Source organism: Bufo gargarizans, chromosome 2, assembly GCF_014858855.1.
Source record: "Bufo gargarizans isolate SCDJY-AF-19 chromosome 2, ASM1485885v1, whole genome shotgun sequence".
NCBI classification, from domain to species: domain Eukaryota; kingdom Metazoa; phylum Chordata; class Amphibia; order Anura; family Bufonidae; genus Bufo; species Bufo gargarizans.
In genome coordinates, this window is record NC_058081.1 from 554,910,603 (window position 1) to 554,930,921 (window position 20,319).

General features: G+C 42.7%; 1 protein-coding gene across 1 annotated transcript; it reads left to right on the top strand.

Moving 5' to 3' along the window:
* Positions 1 to 1,745: 1,745 nt before the first annotated feature.
* Positions 1,746 to 2,138, top strand: LOC122926142 (pleckstrin homology-like domain family A member 2). Its single transcript, XM_044277521.1, has one exon. The coding sequence runs from the start codon at positions 1,746 to 1,748 to the stop codon at positions 2,136 to 2,138; it is 393 nt and encodes a 130-aa protein (XP_044133456.1).
* The last annotated feature ends 18,181 nt before the right edge of the window (positions 2,139 to 20,319 follow it).

Sequence of the window (20,319 nt, forward strand, 5' to 3'; positions counted from 1 at the left end):
ATACAGATCAGCAGGACGATGTGTGAGGACATCATGCTGCTGCTGTGGAGCGCCAGTGGCTCAATGGTGGAGCGGGGAGCGAATGGTTCCCTGCTTCACCATTACAATCAGCTGTGCTGTGGACTCCCCTAGGAGAAGTGGGCCCCGGCACTTGCTAGGGTATGCCGGGTGCTGACACCAGCCCCGCCAGCATGGACCTCTAGGTCTCATCACTTACTCATAGGGGGGATTTATCATAAGGAAACTACTTGACGTCAGTGTTACTTTTGTCTGCGTTGGAGTACATTGCACTAGATTTATCAAATGTCAAGCTTTGTTTGTTAAAATTGGAGCATCTTTAAACCCAACACTTTTGTCTAGAAATGCTACTCGTTTTCTTATCCCACCCTTACTGGAGTGAATTTGGAATTTTTGAGGATTTAAAAAAAATTGTCTTAACATATCTAACCACACCCACTTCTCAAAACTGAAATGACTGGTGTAAAATGCAAAAAGTCACAAAATTTTTACACAAGTGACCCCAAAAAGTCACAAAGCCTCTATTTTGTGACTTTTTGAAGACCAAATTGTGGAGTGTAGTGCTTGATAATTTCCTCCTGTAGACACTTTTTTACCGAAACAACCTCTCCAGGCAACACTGATACACCAAGTGTAAGTTCTGAGGAGGCGGAGCATGACACAGGGGTTGTTCTATCAATCCCCCCCTTAGTCCCTGCTGTAGTCATAAATAGTGTATACCTTTGCAATGTTTGTTGAAGCTGAGTAATCCCAACTACACATTCACATGATAACTTTCCCTTTACAACCATCCGTGACCATTAGTACCAGAGATGACTGTTTCATTTTACAAGCGCTCCAATAAACTTCTGCAGGGGCATGACTGTACATCTATCAACTTACACTAATCCTGATGCACAGAGTCATTGAAAAGAATTTAGACTCATTAGATGCCTGTGCTCCTTTTCTACATCGCTGCCATCCCCTCCACTTAGAATTGATTGAATGCTGACCTATTTCACTAGCCTTTATTCAGACCGCCCGCCAATAGCATGAAATAGAGTTAATCCATTCTGTATTTGTCTGCAGTGTGTTTAGCTGCCTTCCAGCAAGGAGGAGCCAACTACATCTCACAATCAGTGAATAACTACAGTCATCCTATTAGGCTGGGCAGTGTTCTTTGCAGCTGCATTTGTGTGACCAGGAAGAACTTACAGCGTCTACCTAGCATTCAGTCCCACCCAGAAGCCTGGGGCATGAATGAGGAGGAGAGTCATAGATCCATCCTACAAGCACAAAGCTGTCTCCCTCTGCAAACAGTTCCTTAGTGTGCACTGCTCTAATCACCAAAAGAAGAGCTGGATATTACATTTTCTGCAGTTCCGAGCTGTCACGTTGCTCCTGCCCCATGATATTGTCCAAGGAAGACTTTGTATTCAATCTACCACTGTAGCCGGCGAAGAAGGTTTGGAAAAGCGTGGTGTTATCTGCAGTGAAGTTATTATTCCTATGGAAGTCTGCAAATATCAGCTGTCATGCCCTAAAGAAGTTCTGCATTGAGAAAGAAGACTTCACTAAAAGAAAGCCTCCTGCTCGTTGCAACACGATTCCAGCTCGTAGATAAAATTATGCCAGACTAAGTTATGGCTAAGAGATCTAACCATTAGAAGGTCTAAAACTGGCCCAATTCATTCTTAAGTTCACTGGCGAAGACCACTCAAAATTAGCAACTAATGAACCACGCCGTCATGGCATCTCCTGTAGCTATTAAGGAAGGGGACCTGGAAAAGAGGAGTGACAGCTTCCTTCAGCTATGGAAGAAACGAAGATGTATCCTGACTGCTGATGGTCTACATTTGTACACAGACTCTAGAAAGAAAGGCAAAGCCAAAATTCTACGATTCGATTCTTTGGCCAAGTTAGAGTGTGTGGAAAGAAAAGGGGAACGTGTCTACTTTACCTTGGTCACCATGGAAGGACAGGAGATAGATTTTCGCTGCAGGGAACGCAGCCGATGGAACGCAGAAATCACCCTGGCCTTGGTAGGCTTTCAAAACAGAAGAGCCGTGCAAGAACTAAGAGCTCGAAAAGAGCTTCAGGCCAGGGATTCAGGGGACCGTTTAAGAAGCTGGGGACCATGATTGCTACAATCTATGGTAAGAGACAAATTGTTTTTGAACTTTTGAAATAGTTTTTCTGACTGGCATCATGCTTAAGAATACTGTTGCCCGAACTTGTGGTTTCAAGTTTGGCGTACACGTTTCCGGTTATCTAAGAATTCCGTTATGGGTTCTGCTACTACAGATGGGTTTGAGTTATCTAAGAATTGCGTTATGGATTCCGCTACCATGGATCTATGGTCCATGGTAGCGGAATCAAAAATGGAATACTTAGATAACCCGAACCTTGTACGCCGAACTTGAAACCACAAGTTCACTCAACACTACTTAAGATAGTTGCAAATATGAGAATATTCCAAGGAACTAGTAATAATAAGTGCTTTCATGTGTTGATCACAGTAGAACATTTGGCTCTTGATGGCAACTACTAGATTTAGAACTGCAACCAAAAGGTAAAAACATTCATCTCATCAGGTAAAAGCCAATTTTCAAAAAAGGTTACTTTGAAAAGGAATCCAGTGGATTTTCTCATTAGCTGCTGGGCACTACAGAGGCAGGGGTATAGTAAAATGAGATACAAGTTTGGCATATTCCTAACATTGGAGAGTTTAGGGTCACCGTTGACCTACAGATATTAGCTTTGTAGGGTTAATGGCTCAACCATTGCTTTTTTGACCCTTTTACCCACTATTCCTATTGTTGTTCATTGAATTAACTTTACGAGGGACCAAAAATGGCTAATAGATCTTTAGTGTGAGGGCTGTACATACAACCCCTCATGTCTCAGTTCTCTGAACTATTAACCCCTCAAAGACCACGGGTTCATTTTCTTTTTTGATTTTTTTAGTTTTTTAATCCCCACATTCCAAGAGAAATAACTTTTTCAATTTTCCGTTTACATAGCCATATGAGGGCTTATTTTTTGCAGAACGTAGTTGTATGTTTTAATGGCACCATTACATTCATCATGTCTTGTATTGGAAACTGGGAAAAAAATTATTTGAGGTTTTTTATATTCTGGTGTTCACTGAGCGCTAAAAATGATATGACATCCTTATTCTGCGGATCAATATAATTATGGCAATATCAAATTTGTATCGTTTTTATTTTGTTTGACTACTTAAAAAAATAAAAACAGTTGAAAAAAAAATTACAATTTTTTATGCATCGCCATTTTCCGACAGCCATAACTTTTTTTCATATTTTCATCTACTGAGCTGTAAAAATGGCTTATTTTTTGTGGGGCAAATTGAATTTTTTTTGGTACCATTATTTTTTATTGGTACCATTTTTGGAGTAAATACATTTTTTTTGTAAACCATATTTATTTTTTATTTTTTTGTCATATAAAAGTATACAATTATACAAAGCAATTTTTTCATACAATGTAACATAAAACATAACATAACCCTCTAAATCCCTCCTCATCCCCCTACATCTCAGATGCAGTGGAATTACAATAAATACTTTTCGGGGGGACAAAGTAAACAAAAATGGTGAATTGCAAACTTTTTTTTTTTGTTACAGCATTCACCACGCAGTTTTTATTATTTATTTTATATGGTAAACTGGTGAAAGCAGCTTTTTTTTTTTTTTTTTTTTTTTTTCAATGTTATCTTTTTTTTTTACTTTCTCTGCGATCTTCTAATCGCTTGTCCCTTGTAGAATACTATTGCAGTTTATGGGATTCTGAGACACAGCCTGCTGAGCTGTGCCTCGTGCATGGCTTTATAGGCAGTTAAAGAGGTTGTCCAGTTTCCGATATTGATTACCTACCGGTATTCTCAGGATAAGTCATCAATATCAGATTCATAGGGGTCCGACTCCAGGTACACCCCCCACCACCATCACCATCATTCTCTTCATTGTTTAATTACAGCTCCTTCATCCCATTCACCTGAATGGGAAGCAGCAGTTGTAGGTACACTCTGTCTCATTCATGTGAATGGGACAGAGGCGTTATAATTACACTGCTCGTTGCTACAAAGTCGACCGTGAGCAGGTACACGGTGAAGAGAATACATCACACATCAGAAGTGCTGCATTCTCTTCGAACAGATGATTGGTATGGCTTCTTGGAGTCGGACCCTCGCCGATCTGATATTGATGACCTATCTTGAGGATAAATCATCAATATCAGAAACTGGACAACCCCTAACCATGACAAGCCGGAGAACCTTCAAAAGGTCCCAGGCTGTCATGGTAACTGATCAGAGCCCCACAATTTTGCTACAGGGGCTGTGATCATAAGGCAGAGGGAGCGTCCCTCCTTCTGCCTAACTTCACAGATGCCACGATCGATATTGACCACGGCATCTGAGGGGTTAAATGACCAATCCCGTCAATTGCGGATTTACGTATGCTGCATTATACAGCTAGCACCCATTATACAGCCAGCACCAGCCACGTATGGAGCAGGCTCAGCACGGCAGCCCACTCCATACAAACCCATAAAAGGGGTTGTCTCACTTCAGCAAGTGTCCTAAGGGTCCATTCACACGTCAGTATGGGACGCATCCGTTCCGCAATTTCAATGGCGCCACAAAAGATGCGGACAGCACACCGTAGTTCCATTCAGCGGCCCCGCAAAAAAAGATAGAGCATGTCCTATTCCTGTCCGCAGCCATGAACAAGAATAGACATTTCTATAACAGGACCGACCATGTGTGGTCAGCAAAATGCGGAATGCACATGGCCGGTGTCTGTGTTTTGCGGATCCGCAATTTGTGGACCGCAAAACGCTTGCGGACGTGTGAATGGACCCTTATGATGTAGATAAAGTATATGCAAACCACTTACTAATGTATTATTATTCTCCATATAGTTTCCTTTGCTGGCTTCATTCATAAACATTGATAGGGACCTTAGATTGTGAGCCCCAATGGGGACAGAGTGAAGCTAAAGTCTGTAAAGCGCTGTGGAATATGTCAGTGCTATATAAGTGTGTATAATTATTAATAAATAAATAATAAATACATTTTTCCATCACACGCCTCGCGTCCATGGTTATGACCACCCTGCAATCCATCAGCAGTGGAAGTGGTTGCACACTATATAAAAAAGCACCGGGACCAGGGTAGCGCAAATAGGCTAGTGCTTTTTTCTATAGTGTACAAGCATAGCCGCTGCTGATATATTGCAGGGTGGTCGTAACCATGGAAAAGAGCAGTGTATAATGTGATGTAATCATAATGACAGGTGTTGTCCAATATTTTGATATTGATGACCTCTCCCCATGCTAAGTCATCAATATAAGATCGGTGGGGGGCTGACTCCTGGATGTTTGAAAAGGCCACGTTGCATTGCTGAGCGCTGCAGCCCCTTCCTGGGCCAGTGCCGTCACGTATATAAACCAGGCGCAGTTCAGTCCCATTCAAATAAAGGGGGGTGAGCTGCCATACCGATCACAGCGCTATGCTTGGTAAGCTCACAGGAGCACCGCGGCCTTCTCAAACAGCTGATCAGTGTCGGTTCAGGGTGTCAGACCCCCACGATCAGATACTGAGGACCTATCCTGAGGATATGTCATTAATATGAAACACATGGAAACCCCATTTAAGTACCACACGGAGGAAATTGTTTCACGTTTCGATATAATGGATTGCATAGTGGTTTTCAATATGACCATAAGGTCAGCAACGACCAGAGTCGAATGTTGAAGTTTGTGCTTTTGGGGTTTCTTATGGGCCCTTGTCCACCATTGAGACTAACCCAAGTGTGCACACACCCATATCTGCTGAGAATTAGATTGTAAGCTCTTCTGTTCAATAAATAGTAAGTGTGAGTTGTGAGAGTGCACAATTGTTAGGTTGAAGTCCTCGCCATTGAGGTCTTAGCTTGAGAAACCCGATAATCAGTTTTAATCCCTGGTGCGGTTTATCCGTGTCAGAGGGTTTAGCAGTACAAGGCTTTGTTGTGCGGGATTAATATGCTCAGTCAGCTAAAGGGCAGCATCTTCCTTTCATTGCCTTTGAATCATTTTCCATCTCACATGCGATGTCCCAATTACAGCAGAAGCCGTGGAGATTCATTTTACATAATTGATTGGGAACAGAGAGTCAGGCCAAACCGGATCACAAGGCTACACAAGAGTTCCAGTGTGTTTCTCATCATAAGGCTTGAAAATCCTGCAAAGCGTTTCATCTACTTTATTTTTTATTTTTTTCAAGGTTTTTCTCAAATTCTGTCAACCTCGGTTGCCAAGGTGACTAAAACTAGTGGCTTCTGGGTATTGTTTCATGCTATTATGCCATTCTCTACGATCTTGTAGGCACTTAGTCATTCATGTAAAATTAACTGTGTTTTGTAATGAGCTATTTTAGGGTTTTGCCAATTTTAATTTTATCATATAGCTAGCACACGAAAGGGCTCAGGTTAGAAAACCATGGCGGCTTTCTTCCCGAAACAGCGCCACTCATGACCATGGGCAATAGTGCAGCTCAGTATTCTGTGGTCATGGGGCGCTAAAGGGTCTGTTAGGCTACTTTCACACCTGCGGTTAACATTTCCGGTATTGAGATCCAGCACACGACCATTGTTTTATTCCGTGTCTGTTGTTCCGTTTTTCGTGATTTTCTGCGGACCCATTGACTTTCAATGGGTCCGTTGAAAACTCAGCTGATGCACCATTTGTCATCCGCGTCCGTGATCCGTGGTTCCAGTCCGTCAAAAAAATATAACCTGTCCTATTATTTTCGCGGAAAACGGTTTGCGGCCCCATTCAAGTCAATGGGACCGCTAAAAAACACGGAGGCACACAAGATTGTCATCCGCGTCCGTTTTTTCCCTATCATTTGCATAGCAAACCTGTCTTAGACTTTTTTTTACTTTCCTTTATGTCTGGTGGTCCTCCAAAAATAAAGGAAGACACACGGAAACAGAAACTGAAACAGATCACGGAACAACGGAACCCCGTTTTGCGGAACGGAACACAACAACGGTCGTGTGCATGAGGGCTTACTAAGAGACCAATATTTAGGTATCTCAGTTGATCACTTAGTCAAGTGGACCCCTATCATTTAGGATGCCTGCAGTGGGTATTGGAACCAGATATACTGGCTTGATTGGAGATTATGAAAATGTTAGGCTCAGTTCACAGCAGAAGCCATGACGCTATGCCAAATCAGTCATGGATCTCAATGGTGTCACACGGATATCCCATGATTAATGGAAAAAAATAAGGCTATACCAAATGTTTTATTACATACAATTACAAAAAAAATCTGACCCAGGTGCTGGTTTGAAAACTGTAGAATATTTTTGGTGGGACAACCACTTTAAAAAGGGGTTATCAGGGTTCTGTTGTGGTATCTGTGATTTTGATGGTAAAAACAGTGCTGCATGCTGTGTTATTTGTGCTGCCAAATGTGAATGCTGAAGGATGTTCTGGTGGCAATGTTAACAGAGCCCTAGTGCAAATGGAACGACAGGGGGAAAAAACTTAAAGGGTTTGTGTCACTTCAGCAAGTGATATTTATTATGAAGAGAAAATTAATACAAGACACTTACTAATGTATTGTGATTGTCCATATTGCTTCCTTTGCTGGCTTGATTCATTTTTCCATCACATTATGCACTGCTTGTTTCAATGCCCAATGCCCAATTTGGGAAAATGTATTGGCCTCTCTGGTGGCAGGGACCATGGGAGCTGCTGAATGGCAGGGTGGTCGTAACCATGGAATGGAGCAGTGTATAATGTGATGGGAACATGAATCCAGCCAGCAAAGGAGGCAACATGGATAATAATAATACATTAGTAGGTGCCTTATATTAACTTTCTCAACATAATAAATACTATTTCCTGAAGTGAGATAGCTCCTTAGTTGAAGCACCTTTGGCAGTGATTACAGCCTCCAGTCTTCTTGGGTATGATACCACAAGGTTTGCACACCTGGATTTAGAGCTTTTCTGCCTTTCTTCTCTGCAGATTCCCTCAAGCTCTGTTAGGTTGGACCATCGGTGGACAGCCATTTTCAGGTCTCTCCAAAGATGTTGGTTTGGGTCAGGACTCTGGCTGGGCCACTCAAGGACATTAACAGAGTTGTTCCTAAGCCATTTCTATCTTGGCAGTGTGCTTATGGTCACTGTCTTGTCAGAAGGAGAACCTTCAGCTCAGGGCACTCTGAATCCGATTTTAATTAAGAATATCCCTGTACTATGCTCCATTCAGCTTTCAATCAACTCTGACCAGTCTCTCTGCCCCATGGCATGATGCTGCCACCACCAGGCTTCACTGTAGGTATGCTATTGGATAGTGCCTGGTTTCCTTCCAAATATGACGCTTAGAATTGAGGCCAAAATCATTGATCTTGGTTTCATCAGACCAGACAATCTTTTTTTCTCACAGCCTGAGAGTCATTTAGGTGCTTTTTCTGCAGTGATGCTTGATCTTCTGGAAGCTCTATGAAAGTTAGGCAAGCCCTAGAAAGAGTCCTGGTTGTTTCAAACGTCTTCCATTTAAGGATTTAGGAGGCCACTGCACTCTTGGAAACTTTCAGTGGAGCAGAATTTTTTTTGCACCCTTCTCCAGATATGTGCCTCAAACACAATCATGTCTCTGTTCTCTACAGTCAGTTCTTCCCTCCTCTTGGCTTGTTTTTTGCTCAGATATGCATTGTCAGCTGTGAGACCTTACATAGACAGTGGTTCGTCTTTCCAAATCATGTCCAATCAACTGAATTTACCACAGGTGGACTCCAGTCAAAGTGTAGAAATATCTCAAAGATGATAAAGAGAAATGGGAGGCCCCAGAGCAAAAACTCAAATGTCATAGTAAAGGGTCTGAACACATGTTAAATTTTAGTTTTTCCCTTAATACATTTTCAAACATTTCTAAAATTCTGTTTTCACTTTCTGATTATGGGGTATTAAGTGCAGATTGATGGGGAAAACTTTTTTTTTTTTACTTTAGCACAAGACCAGAACATAACAAAATATGAAAAAAAGTGAAAGAGTCTGAAGACTTTCCGAATGCATTGTAGTCTTTCGTGGTAGCATATCATTAGTTTACCACTGAAAAATCACAATTAGTTCCACATAAGCCAGATATCTCACAAAAAAATGTGATATTTTTACCTAATGGCTCAAAGTTTTAAAGCTGGGTACTAGGCATTTTTTTATTACCTAAATAGCAATAAAACATGTCTATAACATGTGCTATGAAATGTGCCCAGGGGAAGTAATTGCCCACTTTATGCCAAAGACCACAAAAATGCTGCTTATTGATGCAGGCATCAAGGCTTGATTGGCATAAATACGTGCTCTTTGAGATCAATTTGTCGAGGCTCTTCAATGCTTTTAATTTGCAAGTCATGGGGTTTTATTGCGCAGGACAGTAAACCTGCAGTCTGATTAAAAGGTTTATTATTCCCTAATGGAGAATGGCTTCAGTGGGGACTTTTTAATTTGTGAGTAAAATACGTAGAAGTGAACCATTAAGATTAGGGCGAGAAGGGCTGTAGAGGAAAAAAGCCTTTCACTAAAAATAAATTACCGTAATAGACGTCATAAAAAACAAGGAGCTCTGTTCGCACATCAATGCTGAAAACTAGTATTGACTCACAATATCTCATTTAGGCCTCTTGCACACGAACGTTTTTTTTTCCGTTTACGTTCCTTTTTTTTGCGTTCCGTATATGGAACCATTCATTTCAATGGATCCGCAAAAAGAACGGAAGGTACTCCGCATGCCTTGCGTTTCCGTATTTCCATTCCATTCAAAGATAGAACATGTCCTATTATTGTCCTCATAACAGACAAGGATAGTACTATTCTATCAGGGGCCAGCTGTTCTGTTCCGCAAAAAACGGAATGCACACGGACGCCATCTGTATTTTTTGCTGATCCGTTTTTGGGGACCGCAAAATACTGAAAAAGCCATACGGTCGTGTGCAAGAGGCCTTAATCCTCAATTAAGGAATTTGGGTAGAGTCATTGAAATAACTCCTTCCAAGTCATTCTGGCAAATTATATATGTATACCATAGGTATAAACAGGATATAATAGCACCGATTCACCCAGATATGTAGAACCATATACCCAATTGTATTCAAATTTATCAGACCCACCTCATCTAAACAATCCAGACAAATTATCTTGAGCATCAAAGGAGCAGTGACCTCCCAGTACAAAATAAAAATGGGACCCACCTTCATGCTGAAGGTTCATGTTATCTCCACTTTTCTCTTTCCTCCAGATTTCCTCCTATTTTACTTGCTAACATTGCAATACCTGAGAACACTTTATTTAAAGGGACTTTAACAATAATGGCCGACCCCTTGGAAAAGGCCATTAGTGTTTAAATGGTGGAAGTCAGACTTCTGCGATCAATCAGAACTATTAAGGGACTGTAGCCTGGTAATGCAGCTTGGCCTATACATAGGCCCTGTGGCTTCTCCCTTCGAGCGCCTGTGCCTAGAACGGCAGTTATTCCTATTCAAGTGAATGGGACGAGCTGCAGACAGTATCAGGTACCGGTGCTCCAGGAGGGCACACCCCACCAATCAAATATTGATAGTCTACCCTAGGGATCAGGATAGCACCTAGCCCTTCTGCTGCCTTAGGCAAAAACTGAATCGGCACCCCACCCCCAGTGCCAATTTCTTAACCTAACCCCTTTGCTACAATGAAAGCGCTCATTGCCCATGCCCCTTCCGCTGCCCCCTCTTGCCCCTACCTGGTGCTGCCTGAGGCGATCACTGCCTCACCTGGCCTCATTGGTGGTGCACCGCTGCTAGGGATATCCCATCCATTTTAAAGTTCAGAAAATCCCTTTAACACTCATGAGGAAGTCAAACAGAGAAAGAAAGATGGCCGACACTTTGGTGGATTTCTAGATTCTGATCTCAGTCAGACTTCACATCCTTATTGTTTCTATAGCATCCGGTCTGTCTCATTGGCACTGTGCTGACAAAAGAGAAGGGAATAGCAGTAAAACTATGACAATTTTCATCTCAGCATGCACTATTAGGCCTCATGCACACGACCGTATGTAAAAAGGATCCCCAAAAAATACAGGTGATATCCCTGTGCATTCCCTATTGCGGAACGGAACAGCTGGTCCCTGATAGAACAGTCCTATCCTTGTCTGTAATGCGGACAATAATAAGACATTTTCTATCTTTTTGTGGAACAGAAATACGATCATACGGAAACAGAATGCACACGGAGTAACTTCCTTTTTTTGAGGACCAATAGAAATGAATGGCTCCGTATAAGGTCCGCCAAAAAAACAGAAAAAAACGGAACGGACACAGAAAGAAAATACTTTCGTGTGCAAGAGGCCTTAATCAGATTTTTATATAAATTAAAAAATGAAATGAAAAGGTGGCCAATGACATTTCAGACACATACAGTAGTGTGTGGTTATTTCGGGTCATAGTCGTCCTTTATTTGCTCCGTTCACATGAATAATCCCTATAAATGTGTCAAGTAAAGTTCCTAGATAAGTTGAAAGAAGAACAATGGCTTCCTGTGTTTAATGGCGGGGCAATACTGTCTCCATAGCAGCAGAATCCTCCCTGTACCTTTCAGCAATACAGATGGTTGGTGAGAGCCGTCTCTGGTTTTGATCTTCTCCTTGGCCGCATAACACCTGCTTCAGAAACACAATGTAATCATTTTATTATGGTGCCATAAAGGGGCACTAAATCACCAGCTGCACCGCCATAAAGACACAGATCTGCTTTATTATGGTCAGCACATGTGTGCTATGTTAGCACAGTTGGGCCACGAGTGATTACTATGCTGATCATGAGTTTTAGAATTGATTTGTCATATATAGTTTTAATTCCTCAGAATCTAGTGAAAAAGAACATGGCAGCACCCAATGGACGGCGGGGAGCTGAAATTATGAGAATTTCCTCTTAAAATAGAAAGAAAATCACATTTTAGGTGCAAGTTGTCCCTTTGTGTCACATTTTAGGAAATTCCAGTTAGCCGCTCTTAGTTATAGCTGTTTCGGGAAAACTGTATGACAACCAATATGGCCGCTATTAAAGGGAGTCTGCTTTCACTCCTGACTCCATTTCTAACGGCCATGTTTTCTGATATAGTGGATATAGTGCTGTGATTCTGGTATCGTTTGAAAGCTTGGAATGCCAGCTTTCAAACAAGGACGGATCCGTTATGCAGGCCATAGACTTCTATTATGCCTCTAAAGGCATTCCGTTATGCATTCCGTCATGGAATTGCGTTATGGTAACGCAATTCAGCATATACCCGAACACAAACTCGAACTTCAAAATATGAAGTTCGCTCATCCCTAATTATGGCAAACAGTTTTGGTCACCGCTCCGTTTGCATTTACTTAAATGGGTCCGCAAATCCGGAGATGCGGAACGGAACACTACGAAAGCACTACGGAGTGCTTCGTGATGTTCAGTTCCGTGCCTCCGCACCGCAAAAAGATAGAACATACTCTATCTTTTTGGGGTATGGAGGGATCGCAGACCCATTCAAGTGAATGGGTCCATGATCCCCATGCGGCTGTCCCACGGACAGTGCCTGTGCATTGCAGACCGCAATTAGTGGTCCACAGCACGGGCGCGGGCTTCACACGTTCTTGTGAACAAGCCTTAAAACGGAGAAGAATAGGACATGTTCTATTTTTTTTACAGGGCTACGGAACAGACATACTGATGCGGACAGCACACGGTCCTATCCGCAAAAAAAAAAAAACGGAACGGACTCGGAAACAAACAACGTTCGTGTGCATGTAGCCTAACACAGTTGTGTACTCCAGCACCGAATGATATGCTGAAAAAAGGCTCCTTTGCACAGCCAATTTTGCAGGCGATTGTCAGGAGGGAAGCGTTCCTAACTGACAAGTGCCTGCTCCTCATTGGAGGAGACTGCTGCATTTACATGCAGCAGTCCCCTCCACAGTATGAGGAGGAGCGATCGGTAAATCTATTGCTTGTCCCCATACTGAATCGTTGTTTGCTAGCAGCAGAGGCTGTTTACACAGCACGATTTGCCGCTGACAAACAACTATTTAGGTGACCGCACAAGTGATACAATTCAATCGCTGAGCACCAATCGCTCAATCGCTAATCAACGCCACCTTTACAAAATCAGATACCGTAATCACTAACGAGTGTTCCTATGAATTATCTGATGGATTCTCAGCCCTTGTAAAGGGCCCCTAAGGCTACATGCACACGACCGTACGTGTTTTGCGGTCCACAAATTGCGGATCCACAAAAAAAACTGATCCGTTTCGACATCCGTATGCCATCCGTTTTTTTTTTTTTGCGAATCCGTTGTAACAATGCCTAAAACTGACAAGAATAGGACATGTTCTTTTTTTTTTTTTGCGGGTCTACGGTGTGCTGTCCGCATTTTTTGCGGACCCATTGAAATGAATGGGTCCACATCCTATCTGAAAAAAACCGGAACGGAGACGGAAACATACAACGTTCCTGTGCATGTAGCCTAAAGGCAGACACTCGTCACGGATCCACCGTGTGTTCACACCCAAAAAGACTTTCCAGAAACCAGAGAAAGACATTAAGAAGCACACAGCTTCATGTCCACTAACCGAATTATTGGTCTTAGGGCTTGTTCACCCGACCGTATGGCTTTTTCAGTGTTTTGCATGCCGTTTTTAACGGATCCGTTTTTCTGTATGGCATATACAGTATACAGTATAGAGTAATTACATAGAAAAAATTGGGCTGGGCATAAAATTTTCAATAGATGGTTCCGCAAAAACAGAACGGATACGGAAGACATACGGAATACATTAGACTCTATTCAGACGTCCGTAGAATGTGTCCGCACCTGTTCCGCAATTATCCGGCACTAAATCACCAGGACCCATTCATTCTCTATGGGGCAGGAATGGATGCGGACAGCACGCAGTGCGCTGTCCGCATCCGCAATTCCGGAGCACGGCCCCGAACTTCCGGTCCGCACTTGTTGCATAATTAGACCTGATGGATGGACACTCCTCTTATATAAGTGATAGACATGGCTTTGTTGGGGGGTAAAAAAAAAACACCTAAAATATGCCTGATTCGATCAGCATTTTTTTGCTGGCTTCTTATAGAAAAGTATGTGGTCCCATCCGCAAAGAGAAAAAAGCATTGGTAAAAAAAAATCGTCACGCAAAAACGCCAACATACATTGCACATGTGTTTTTTGAAGCTGCAAAAAAAAACACTAATGGTGGTCTAGGAGAGAAAGACGCCGGACAATGAGGGGAAAAATGCCATACACTCAAAAATGCACCTCAAGGATGAAAAAAACACCACTCCAAAAAAAGAGTTTGTCTAGCATTTAATATTTCCCATAGACTTCCTGGAGCTAATGGCTCCATATAAGGCCTCTTTCACACTACCGTATGGCTATTTCAGTGTTTTGCGGTCCGTTTTTCACGGATCTGTTCCGTTTTTTTGTTTCGTTTCCGTTCCATTTTTCCATATGGCATATACAGTATACAGTAATTACATAGAAAAAATTGGGCTGGGCATAACATTTTCAATAGATGGTTCCGCAAAAAACGGAACGGATACGGAAGACATACGGATGCATTTCCGTATGTGTTCCGGTTTTTTTGCAGACCCGTTGACTTGAATGGAGCTACGGACCGTGATTTGCGGGCAATAATAGGACATGTTCTATCTTTCCACGGAACGGAAAAACTGAAATACGGAAACGGAATGCATACGGACTACATTCAGTTTTTTTGCGGAACCATTGAAATGAATGGTTCCGTATATGGAACGCAAAAAACGGCCCGCAAAACGGGGAAAAAAAAAAAACAGTAGTGTGAAAGAGGCCTAAAACTGAGCTGTAAACCTGCCTTCGGTGTTTATTGTGGGGAAGTAGCCGCAAAATAGTAATAGCTGGCTCAGGTGGAGCATAGCAACCTGGCATGGGATTGACGTGGATACAGAAGCATCTACTCAGGAATGTTGCTTAATCAGCAGTTGCAGATTTCCTCACTAGCTGTGAGGAGGCTTCTTAGCCGGAGGCAGGACAGGCCTGGACATGCCGCGGACTGGTGCCAGTGCACCCACAACAGATACAATCAGTCTGCTCAGTGTTTCCGAGGATACTTGTCATTCTCATCCATTGTTGAAGTCATGTAATTCAGTGTACAGTTTAGGCCGGTGACATAGCTGCGGGATGTGTAAAACCACAATGTAGCATCGCTCTGTAATGAAGCCGTGTAGAGGGTGGGAGGCGTGGTGGTAGATAACATGAGGAATGAAACATGAATGAAATATTAAAGGGCATCTGTCATCATGATTAACCCTATTAAACCACAGATAATAATGTTGAGTTCAACGCCTCCTTTCTTTCTGCTATCGGATGTTCTATTCTAACTTTTATTATATATGCTAATGAAGTGCTCGGAGCCCCGAAGGGTAGGCCTAGCCCCTCAGGGCACTGCTTCAACTCCTCCCCTCCCCTGCTGCCATTCTCCTTCCTCCACTGATTGACTGGGCCAGACATCCTCACTGCCCCGGTGCCTGACCCTGAAATCTCACGCATGCGCTGGCAACACTACAATCGGCGCATGCACAGTTTGGATCTCAGATAGGGGCTACTGAACAAGATCAACTGAACATGCATCAATTGTAATCTCACCGGCACATGAGCAAGGTTTCAGGGCCAGGCATCGGAGATGAGGATGCCTGGTGCTGTCAATCAGTGCAGGACATGGAATAGTGATGGGGAAGAAGAAGAGGTGAAAGGGTGCTCCGAGCTCCTCCGTGCTCTGTGCTCATTAGCATATTCGTAAAAGTTATGATTTATCCTCAATGGGACATCCAATTTCAGAAAGGAAGGTAGCATTTAACAATAAACCCTGCCAGGCAGTATGCCTGGTTTAGTAGGGTCTATCATGGTGACAGATGCTTTTTAAATATTGGGGTACAGTTTGCAATGGAATTTTCCATAAAAAGCTGTTATCAGGAACTGTTTGAGAAAATACTGTGTGTTACACCTCATTTACATGACTTGCACAATATGGTGCACAAAACGGAACTTACTGTTTTGGTCCATGTTTTTGGGGTATATGTTAGAGATACAACATGTGCTGTCATGTGGACCCATGACCCCATCGAGATGTATGATGGCAGGATGTATCTATAGAAGGTACAATCCTAGCTGGACCCTGGTTTCAGAAGGAGGGGGTCCAAGGGCCGATTTACATTCACATAAGAAGGCACCATTATAAATTAGGAGGGGAGGAGACCCTGTTACAGATTATACAATGGATCCCGGGAGCTTGTACGGTAATCAGCACAAGCAAGTCCTCTCAAACGTTCCCTATTATCTTGCCTGTGGACCGCCATGCTGGACTCCTATTTTCTCCTAAGAGGGTATATGGACATTTTAGTTGATGCCCCAACGCTCCCGTCTTAGACCTTATTCATACGTCTATGTCAGTGAAGGCATCAGTATTTCATCCGTGAGGATTTCTGACAAGGGTCCGTTGTTGGCCTGTGTTTCTGGTGTTTGTTCTCCATGTGTCATCTAGATTTCACTGCTAGGCTGAAAAAAGGATCTCCAGAGTGTCTCCTACCAATGGCCAGTGAAAATCACTGACAGAACATTGATGCCATTAGTGATCTATCAGTGGTTTTCATAGACACATAGATCTGAATGGGTGTGTTTGGTCTGCATCATGGACCAAAGTAGTACATGCCTCCATGTTTTTCCCACTGACCCACAGTGAATAAACAAATTAAAGTGGTTTGCACGTCTGCGTTCAGCTATTTTCGGAAATCCCATAGAAAGGAATGGGAAGTGCACCGCACAAGCGCGGCCACCGCTCCATTAACTTCTATGAGGCTGATGCTCTTGGCTATTTTCGGCAGTCCCATAGAAATGAATGGAGGTTGGCCAAGCATGTATGGTGAGCTCTCCTTCTCCTTCAAGAGGTGGGTACCGCACCTATCAGACTTTGGGAGCATATCCTCGGGATATGTCCCCAATGTATGAGATGGGCCAACTCCTTTAAAGACAATGGATCCGTATGCAGTCCGTGGAGAACATGGACAGTGCACATCTGTGATTCACTGACATGTGAATAAGCTCTTATAGTGGAATGTCAGTGCAAAAAATGACTTGGTGCGACTATGAAATAAATGGTAACATTGGCTGCTGCAAAGACAATGGCAAAATTCATCAAGAAGCTTACAAATTCCATGCTTACTTTCTTACTGCCTGGTACATTAGGCCCACCGTGTGGTCTCTGGTAACGGCAGGTCTCCTGCTTGCAGTATTGACCCCATGGGGTTAATGATCCGCAAGATCCTTTTGTTGGCAGCTTGTTTAGATCTCAGCTTTGACTTTCAAACACTAATCCAGATGTAATACATTCTTCACAAGGCTCAGTATAATCATCTCTGCTCAGACCAGAGTAGTAGGGGGCAGAGAGGGGGGCTTTTGGGTTTGTGTGTTTATATATAAACCCCAGATAATGACAGGGCGATCAAACTGAGGAAGAGCAGATACTGAGTGAGGCCGGGACTCCTCAGATGGATGATTTGGGCCTACATATATCAAAGATTTAATTATCGAGAAGACACTACGCAGACCTTCCAAGTGTCCCTCTTTTGGAAGATCAGTCCCTACTTTTACGCCAAGTCCCTGTGTCCCTCTTTGACCTTTAAATGTCCCTCTTTTTGATCTCAGGTATAGATTTGAATTATTATATTTACAAAATTGATCCAGAAAGTGTTTGTCCGGTTCCCATCTGTATATTAACGCTTGCCTTGTATAATGTTTCATTATTTGATGCAATTAGGATTGTAGAAATTTCTATATTCAAATAATTTTTGCGCTATTGTGTAAAAGAAAACGACTAAAGCGTATAAATATGTCCAAAAAATTGCTCTTTCACACAATGAACCATGTGTCCATCTTTGACCATCCAAAAAGTTGGGAGGTATTCACTACGTTTTGTTTGTAAAACGTTAATTTAAAAAGGTTTTTTGTGGCATTTTTTGTTGCTTTTTTGCTGTAAAAATCACTGCGTCCACACGATAAATGTCAGGCAAAAGTAAAATATAAATGTCCTGTCTGTCCTTTTTATGTTTTCTTGTATTTTTTTCATCCCTTGCATTTTTTTTTTTAAATTGCAACATGCACTGGATGTGGTGTTTTTTTTTTCATTTTTATTACGATCTGGGGACCCGTCTAACACAAGGGGATTGTCACACACAGTGATGCTAAGGAGCAACTGGCCATGTGTGGTGACCACGTACTGATTTTGTGGCTTCTCTCACACTAAAATTTTTTGATGGTAATAAGATCCCATAAAGGGGTTGGCCCATATCATACATTGGGACATACTGCTAGGATATGCCCCCAATATCTGATAGATAAAGGTCCCAGACGTGGGACCAGCATCTATCTCTGGAACAGAGCCTGCAAAGTGAAGGAGAGCAGACCGCGCATGCACAGTCACCTTCCATTCATTTCTATGGGACTATCGAAAATAGTACGTGTGCGATCCATTATACTTCACTTTGTGGGCTTCATTTTAAAGATAGGTGCTGGTCCCACCTCTCGATCCACACCTATCAGACATTATAGGCATATCCTAGAGATATGCCCCCAATGTATGAGATGGGCCAACCCGTTTAAAGGGGTTTTTCTGGAGTACAATATTGATGACCTATCCTTAGAACAGCTCATCAGTATCTGATTTGTGGGGGGCTGACTCTCGATCAGCTGTGTGAAGAGGCTGCGGCGCTCGGGTGAGTCCTGCAGCCTCTTCCTAGGCCAGTGACATCATGTCCTTTGCTCACACTGCCTACGAGCAGCTCAGTGTCCGTCAAGTGAATGGGCCTGGGCTGCAATACCAAGCACAGCCACCACACTACGGCGCTGTGCTTGGTAAGCGCTCACCAGAAAACTGCAGCCTCTTCAAACAGCTGATCGGTGGCGGGTTTTCTTTAAGGAAAAATAGTCAGAAAAATCTTTTCCTCTATTTCGTCTTGTTCTGTTTTAAGGTAGTGTGTTCAATGAATCATATTTAAATTAAACATCCATTTTTGAATTCTCCAGTACATGCACAGATTACATAATGTATGATGTTACAATAGCAGTGAGAACAAGGACATGAGGTACAGAGAAAACGGACAGGACAGTCCGCGGTAATGTGGGGCTGAGGTAATAGAGACTGCCTACAAGAGCTGCTGCTCATTACCCCCTCCTCCTCACTGTACTTCATGTCTCCTCATGAACTCTATTCCTACAAAGATTCAGCTGAAGATCGTATCATCTGTATTCAGGATTATAATCCCTGACAAGTAGAGTAGAGAGGAGGAGGCAGCCTTTTACCTCAGCGTTCTGTAGTACCTTGTCCTTCTGTGTGATTAGGACAGGTTTTTTGAGTACTAATAGGACAGCGGCCATTTTATTTCTCCTAATGATTGCTCCCCAGACAAAACGAGCCATTATAATGAATTAAAGGTATTTGGAAATATACCTATAACAAAGTAATATTTAAGTATTTTAATATTCTTAATTCTTGGAGAACCCCTTTGATATGGCAATGGAAAAAAAACTAAAAATGAACAATTTGGGAAAAAAACTAAAAAGTGGCCCCATGTTTTAGGCGGGTCCAAATTGACAGAAGGCAAGGCAACACAAGTAGGCAGAGCCAGCAAAATATGGCCCGAGCAAAACGAAATAAAAAAAGTGCAGCAGAAGACACTGCAGCCCACACTGCTGCATTCAAATTGTACCACCGTCCCGAACATGGCAATACACTTGAATACAGGAGGGCACTTTCTTCTGCCAGACAGGTACATTATTACTTGATGCTCCTAGTATTTATTAATGCTGAGAGCATCAGATCATTAAGTACCCAGCCGGTGGCCATGAGGAGGAGTCAGGTGCCCCAAGGTTGTTGGCCCACCCTACAAATTTCCCTGTAGGGTCTATGGCCAGTCTGCCCCTGGCTAGGGTATGCCATCAATGTCAGATAGGGCGGGACCTGCTCCTATCTCCAGAACAGGAGCAGATGTGCAGCCACACCCACCCTCTGACATTTATGGCATATCATAGCAATATTCTATCAGGCTCTGAGATGAGCCAACCCCTTTATTATATATGCAAATGCTCAACAGTTTTTTTGCATTAGTTTTGATCTCTTCAAAGAGATGGTTTGTATGTGCCCCCTACTGTATACATACATTGGATTTATCAGGGGCGGATTGGCCATAGAACCTACAGG

Bases quoted from the DNA above. Each gene is read 5' to 3' on its own strand.
- LOC122926142 (XM_044277521.1), top strand. From the start codon at position 1,746: ATGGCATCTCCTGTAGCTATTAAGGAAGGGGACCTGGAAAAGAGGAGT.